Source organism: Alosa pseudoharengus, unplaced genomic scaffold (assembly GCF_046254945.1).
Source record: "Alosa pseudoharengus isolate Yale_2024_CS ecotype anadromous, Long Island Sound unplaced genomic scaffold, YU_APseudo_1.1 YU_APseudo_1.1_scf_7, whole genome shotgun sequence".
Taxonomy (NCBI): domain Eukaryota; kingdom Metazoa; phylum Chordata; class Actinopteri; order Clupeiformes; family Clupeidae; genus Alosa; species Alosa pseudoharengus.
In genome coordinates, this window is record NW_027468859.1 from 27,332,510 (window position 1) to 27,340,253 (window position 7,744).

General features: G+C 44.9%; 1 protein-coding gene across 1 annotated transcript in view; it reads right to left on the reverse strand.

Annotated features, from left to right (window-relative positions):
* The window catches only part of aven (apoptosis, caspase activation inhibitor), a 30,550-nt gene that overhangs the window by 758 nt on the left and 22,048 nt on the right, over positions 1-7,744 (reverse strand). The window contains exons 3-5 of the mRNA XM_076271763.1: positions 998-1,068; positions 594-689; positions 47-365 (exon numbers count right to left, since the gene is read on the reverse strand). Coding sequence (XP_076127878.1) covers positions 47-365; positions 594-689; positions 998-1,068 — 486 coding nt within the window. The remainder of the gene's footprint in view (positions 1-46; positions 366-593; positions 690-997; positions 1,069-7,744) is intronic.

Genomic DNA, 7,744 nt, shown 5'->3' on the forward strand with positions numbered 1-7,744 from the left:
TCACTGATCTCTGAAATGTGCTTCTTTAAAACACTTTCATACTTACTTTGGTCCCCGACTGGAGTAGCCTCTTCTGCAGTATTGTTGGGTTGCGACTCTGAGAGAGAGAGCTCAGTTACAGGTTTCTGCAAGCCCAGGAGTAGGTCCAGCTCTTCATCTGCCTCCTCCGTACGAGCCTCCAGTTTACTGGAGGAGATCTGGGCCTCGGCGCTGACCGGTGTCTTCTTCGCCGGGCTGGACATGCCTGTGCCGGACACCAGGCCTTTGGGCACAGGAGTAGTGGCCTTAAAACCCACTCCACCTAGCTTGTTGGTGTCTGGTTTGCTCACCATGGTTACAGCAGGCAGTTCTGCCGGTGTGGCCGCCTGGGAAAAAAGAAGAGAGAGAGAGAGAGAGAGAGAGAGGGAGGGAGGGAGGAAGGGAGAGAGAGAGAAAGAGAGAGGGGAAAAAGATATTGACGTCACGCCAAAGCCCTCAGTTCAGTTTGAGCACAATGCAGCCGTACAGACCGTGAGGAAACATCTTTGTTTAAGCAGGGCGCTATCAGAGCGGCTTATCAGGTGTGAGGGAAGGCACCGCTGTGCTGACGTTACCTGGACCAGCTCGGACTCCAGACTGAGCCGCTGGTGGAGGGGCAGCTCCTGCAGAGACTGGGCCAGCAGCGCCAGGTCCACAAACACACCCGCCATCTGAAGAGAGAGGGAGAGAGAGAGAGAGAGAGGCAGGTATGAGAAGAGGCAGCAACCTGTTGTGCACAAACACACCTGTACACACACACACACACAGTACACTGAACAGATTCTAGGTTCAGATTCATTGTGTAGGGAAAAGAAAAACATGTAAATACGGTATAGGAGAATGTTCAACCGATAGAATAATAACAACTGCAACCATTATTATTACTACTAGTAGCAGTAGCAAAGGTAGTATTTATCTATTACCAATAATAAATGATGTACTTTTTTAGTAAATAAAATGTTACAATAAAATCTCCAACCTGATGAGCAGCCAGTGAGTCCACCTCCCAGTCTTTCTCCTCAGAGAATCGGAACTGTGAGAACGAGTCCCCTGTAAAAAAAAAAACTCAAAGCTCAAACTTTTTCTTTCAATATTCCAGCAACATCAGGGGAAACAACTGATAAAAGAGTGCTCTTTTTATCAAACTGTTTTTCCTCACGAAAAAAAAGAGGGACCACTTTCCACATGAGTATGACCCTCCATTACCAAGCAAAAAATTTAAATGGAAGAAACAAATTGTTATCGAACACAAAACATCCTGCAATTTAACATCAGCTGAAGTGATTTTAGATTTTGGGACTCTGTGAGGAGGTACAGACCCACCGTGTGCTGTTCTCTTTCTATTCAATACGTGAGGTACATGACAATAATCCACCATTACTGCCTTCTCCAAAAAGCACAGCTCGCATGTGGTACATGCACACGCATATTTTGCCCCGATCATAAGACTCCACAAAAAGCAAAATAAGGAAACCAAGGAGGGTACTTTTGGAGAGGAGGTTCAGTTCTTCCTGCATGAACTATCTACTCAAATGAAATCTTTCTTATAGCCAATCGATGTGGTAGGAGGCAAGATTATCTTTCTTACACAGTGATGGAGTACATATTGAGAATCAGCCCAAGATAATGATTACCTATGATTTAAACGGGTATGAATGCTCGCCTCCATACGTATTGATTAAGCCGCCGTCATTGAAAAGCTGTATCTACAGCGAGAATACTGCTGGGACCTTAAACGAGATCAATTACAAATGATGGAATGTTGATGTGAAATATTCCCTCAGGGTTACAAGCACCACTTACAGCCTTTCAGAATAATTTTAAATGAGCCATCTAATGGCAAAGCTCTATCAGGAAAGAAAAAAAAAACAAGTCACCATTGACAGCTTCAGGAGACAACCGCTTATTTGGGACTTCATTAATGTTTGTGCACAGATCAGATAAGCCACGTCATGAGAGCAGAATGTTTGGAGGAGAAAACATGTGCAGGCTAATTTTTAACATCTGTCCCATATTTTTGGGCCTTTTGCATAAACCAATAAGGCCATATGATGGCCTGAGGCTTGGCAGCCAGACCACATCTCTGTAGCCTCCACACTCTTCGGCGGCAGCAGCATGTCAATTTAGTCTCCCTCTCTCTGTCTGAATCTCTCTCTCCCTTGCTCTCTCTCTCTCTCTCTCTCCTTCGCTCTGATTAAACTTTGCACTCTTACAACTCGAACAGAATTCTTAACAGTTTGAGTAAGGAATGTTTAAAAAAAGGCTCTACTTTTAAAGAAAACTGCCCTACATGTGAGGTCTAGGTTGAGGTGAGGCTGCTGGCGGCACGAAAGACTCCATCCCTGACACCCCCCCCCCCCCAACCCCCGGTTCTCCGTTCCGAATGTCATTTGCACTTCAGAGCCAGCCGTATGCGTGCAGCGGCAGCAGGCATTGAGGGCAGGAGAAAGAAAGAAGCGGCTTGTCTGTCAGGAACAGCTGTCCAAGGGCCCGGGTGCGGGCAGAAAAAGACCGGATGGCCGCCCCGACGCAGCACAGTGTGTCGCAGAGCTGCGCCCTCCGCCCGCCTCCCCTCCTCTTGCGCTCGGCCTGCGGTCACATACCCCCCTCATTCAGCCGTGCCACCCTTGCCAAATGCAGCTGGTTAAGCCGCTGATTGCTCCGCTGAGCGAGAGCGGAGGGTCAAGTGGCACAGCGGAGCTCAAGCACAGCTTCTGTCAGCTTGGACGTGTTTGCATTCAGGGAGAAACTAAGGGGTTGGGGGGGTGGACAGGCTAAGGGATGATTTATGCAGACATAACGGCATGCCACGATTGCAATTACTAAATGCTGAAGTGGTGGGACAATGACTTTCCATCTGCCAACGGGAGTTATCAAACAGACTGAATTATTAACACAATTAGGTGGTCTGTTGGGAGGGGGTTTGCAAAGTCGAATTTGGCGGAGGGAAAATCATGTCTCAAACGGTTGACCGCCTTCTTGTGTGAGAGTTGGTTGTGAAAAACATCTCATGCACGTGCTCTGATTTGCTCTATTTGACTTTTCATTTTCATTCCTGCGTTTTCATTTTATAGTGGCCACCTCTTAGGTAATGCTCGTCTCTTAGCATCAGAGCAAAGGGTGGTGGCGTTCCTTTGAGTGTGTGTATTTGCAGACAGACAGAGAGCCTTAACACAGAAGATGTCAGGAGAGAGCTTCATCTACTCCTTCTTGTTTACACACACACACACACACACACAGGAACTCATCTCTCTTGCCAGGTCAGCACTGCTGACCATCTGGGAGTAGTGCGTCATCACCCGGGCGACCGTGTCATTCCGATCAGTGACTGGCAACGGTGGAATGGAAGATGCCCTCCTGGCAGTTTTAGAATGTTTCTTTCACTGTCCATGACAGTGCCACGGCAACAGCTGCCATGACGATAAGCTCTGGCGCTGCAGAGCTGGAGCTCAGAGCACAGGTCACATCACAGAGCCTGGAGCATGGCTCCCATCCCATCTACTACACACAGAACAGAGGCATCTCAGCCTCACCTACTGTATAGCTGAATATTCCGGAACATAAGTCAGTTACTATGAGTTTAAGTAGATTTAGAGGTTGTGATACAGTGTAATGCAACAACAAATATCCACCAAACAAGTATCATTCCCTTAGAATGAGTAAACTTTTCTCAATTACATGTACTGTTCAAAAACTCAATGATGACTTCATATTTAAATACAGCAACCACTGAGTCCTCCTGTATGTTCATTGTATCAGAATTAACAAATTACCTAACTGTTAGGCAAGGAGTGACAATTACACGACTCCTACGGTGCTGAATTGAGGTCAGACCATGATTTGTCCCTCAACCTTGTGCCTTTAGAGGTTTTTTCATGGTCACAGTCATAGCACAACAGTGTACCTGGAATAACAAGAGGGAATTGTTTTTTAAGGCAACAGAGCTACCAAAGAGCTCAGGACTCTATGAAAACACTGTGTTTGAAGAAGCTCTATTTGCCTTCTTGTGGATGGTCCTTCATGCACACGCTGAAACATATTCTATCTGGACTGCTGGACTGTTTAGTCTGTAATCACTGGTGGTCTATTAAAAGCTGACAGTGCCTCCCCCCTAGCCCCCCCTCCCCCAAAATGACAAACCATGGGATAGGTTTTCAGCTACCAGTGTTTGTGTATCTTTCTGCAACAATCCCATTGTACCGTGATGTGGAATAATGAGCTGCAAAAACTGCTGTTAAACGTTTTCAGGGAGTTGGCCATGTATGGTCTAAGCGCTTCCCAAGCCGAGCGATAACCATATTTGGCCCGCGAGGCATCTCGGCATATTTGTATTGTTAATGGGAATCAGATATTAATGGCGATTGGCACAGTTTACGACGCATCAGCCTCAGAAGAGTCGGCAGTCCGTCTTTGGTCGCGTTTCAGGCTTCGGCCGTGTGTGTGTGTGTCAATCCACCCCAATTTGTGTGAATATCAATCAAAAGCAAACATCAGTAGAAGAGCCTCGAGTGACTGGGATGCTTCCCTGGAGCTCTGGGAGGCAACCAAAAAGAGACACAAGCCTGGTTTGTCCGTGCTGTAAGTGGACGGTCCTTGGGGTGGGATGTTTTTAGAGGGGCAGGTTGGGTAGAGAGAGAAAGGTGGGGGTACCGCAGCCCCATACAACAGGGCGGACCGGGTGGTGCTTGCAGCCCTGGCATGAGTTTTGCGGCAACAGATGTGACCCACCCCCCCACCCCTCGGGTTCGGGTTGGCACTCTAAGCCCGCAGGCCCTCATGCCGAGACCAAGGACTGTGGGCATCCGGCATGTGGGGAGGCCTTTGGGAGGCCTCTCTCCGAAAGTGGTGCCAGGTGAGCTGAGCGCGTTATTAAAAATCGGCCACTTCAATACTATATGGCACTCTTCGAGAGACGCTGCAATCTCACAGTTTCTGAGCCAGGGGAATGCTTCAGCTGTAAAATGTAGTCCTATCCGTTTTCTCTTAATCGCTCGCGGCGTTTATCTCGCACTCTCTTGTCGTTTGCCACTAAGCACCCTGGAGTTTCCTCTAGGCATGAATGGATGTACACTTCAGAAGAGCATGCAGGTGGCACAACAAGAGCCAATTTACAGTTGTGAAATCAACAACACTAAGTGAGTTTGGGGAAAAAAAGACTGTTGTACCACAGTTCAGCAAGAAGGTGATGATCTCAGTTGATAAGATTTTAGTGGCCACTGTGATACACACACATGGATTTATATAGCACTCAAGAGTATAAATATATATATATATCAATCATTCAATCACCCGGAGAGAGGAAATACTCCGGGTGCGCATCGGGGAGTTGTTTGCCTCTCTCACTCTCATCCTTATAACAGTTCACCATAACACCAAGTATTAGAACTAAAATGCATAGGACCAGTCAGTAAAACAGTAGTGCAGGCAGCTCAAGGATTCTTCCTGCTAATCCACCTTATTCATGAAACCCTACTTCCGTTTTTCATCTTTGGTTCATTCTGTTTACATTATAACTTAGTGCAGTCTCAGCAGGCTAACTAGAATATGCCTCAACTTATACGTCTTTCAAAATGTTGACAATTCTGCACTCAATATTGATATTCTATATAATATATGATTGACAGAAAAATATTAGTTTGCTTTTACATGGGTTATACTGAGTACTGAATACTGAGGTGTCATGGTGATGCCATTGTTGGCTCAGAAATATTTATTTTTATTTAACCTTTATTTTGCCAGGAAGGTCCCCATTGAGACACAATGTCTCCAGGTCCAGGTCAAGACGGCAGCAATGATTTAAAGACGTGGATAGGTAGTTCTTCCTCACCACCGTCGCTTATGTGCTTGTTTTGAGGGTTTCAAGCTTTTGGCTCTGTAAAGCTCCTTGGGAAAATGACACTTAGTGCAGTCTCAGCAGGCTAACTAGAATATGCTTCAACTTATACGTCTTTCGAAATGTTGACAATTCTGCACTCAATATTGATATTCTATATAATATATGATTGACAGAAAAATATGAGTTTGCTTTTACATGGGTTAGGATGCATCAAGCACTGTCTACCACCACATTAAAATCAATACAACGCAGCTACGGCCGGAAATAGAAAATTGGATCTCTGAATACTGAGGTGTCATGGCGATGCCATTGTTGGCTCAGGAATATTTATTTTTATTTAACCTTTATTTTGCCAGGAAGGTCCCCATTGAGACACAATGTCTCCAGGTCAAGACGGCAGCAATGATTTAAAGACAATACAACGCAGGATCGGATCTCTGAATACTGAGGTGTCATGGCGATGCCATTGTTGGCTCAGGAATATTTATTTTTATGTAACCTTTATTTTGCCAGGAAGGTCCCCATTGAGACACAATGTCTCCAGGTCCAGGTCAAGACGGCAGCAATGATTTAAAGACAATACAACGCAGGATCAGATCTCTGAATACTGAGGTGTCATGGCGATGCCATTGTTGGCTCAGGAATATTTATTTTTATGAGTTACACTTAGTGCAGTCTTAGCAGGCTAACTAGAATATGCTTCAACTTATACGTCTTTCGAAATGTTGACAATTCTGCACTCAATATTGATATTCTATATAATATATGATTGACAGAAAAATATGAGTTTGCTTTTACATGGGTTAGGATGCATCAAGCACTGTCTACCACCACATTAAAATCAATACAACGCAGCTACGGCCGGAAATAGAAAATCGGATCTCTGAATACTGAGGTGTCATGGCGATGCCATTGTTGGCTCAGGAATATTTATTTTTATTTAACCTTTATTTTGCCAGGAAGGTCCCCATTGAGACACAATGTCTCCAGGTCAAGACGGCAGCAATGATTTAAAGACAATACAACGCAGGATCGGATCTCTGAATACTGAGGTGTCATGGCGATGCCATTGTTGGCTCAGGAATATCTATTTTTATGTAACCTTTATTTTGCCAGGAAGGTCCCCATTGAGACACAATGTCTCCAGGTCCAGGTCAAGACGGCAGCAATGATTTAAAGACAATACAACGCAGGATCAGATCTCTGAATACTGAGGTGTCATGGCGATGCCATTGTTGGCTCAGGAATATTTATTTTTATGAGTTACACTTAGTGCAGTCTTAGCAGGCTAACTAGAATATGCTTCAACTTATACGTCTTTCGAAATGTTGACAATTCTGCACTCAATATTGATATTCTATATAATATATGATTGACAGAAAAATATGAGTTTGCTTTTACATGGGTTAGGATGCATCAAGCACTGTCTACCACCACATTAAAATCAATACAACGCAGCTACGGCCGGAAATAGAAAATCGGATCTCTGAATACTGAGGTGTCATGGCGATGCCATTGTTGGCTCAGGAATATTTATTTTTATTTAACCTTTATTTTGCCAGGAAGGTCCCCATTGAGACACAATGTCTCCAGGTCCAGGTCATGACGGCAGCAATGATTTAAAGACGTGGATAGATAGTTCTTCCTCACCACCGTCGCTTATGTGCTTGTTTTAAGGGTTTCAATCTTTTGGCTCTGTAAAGCTCCTTGGGAAAATGACACTTAGTGCAGTCTCAGCAGGCTAACTACAATATGCTTCAACTTATACGTCTTTCGAAATGTTGACAATTTTAAAGGACTACCATTGAACTGGACTGAACCAAACTAAATAAACATACAGAGGCCATTCCATATTTGCTTATTTTAACCCACCTGGGTCCCATACAGGGT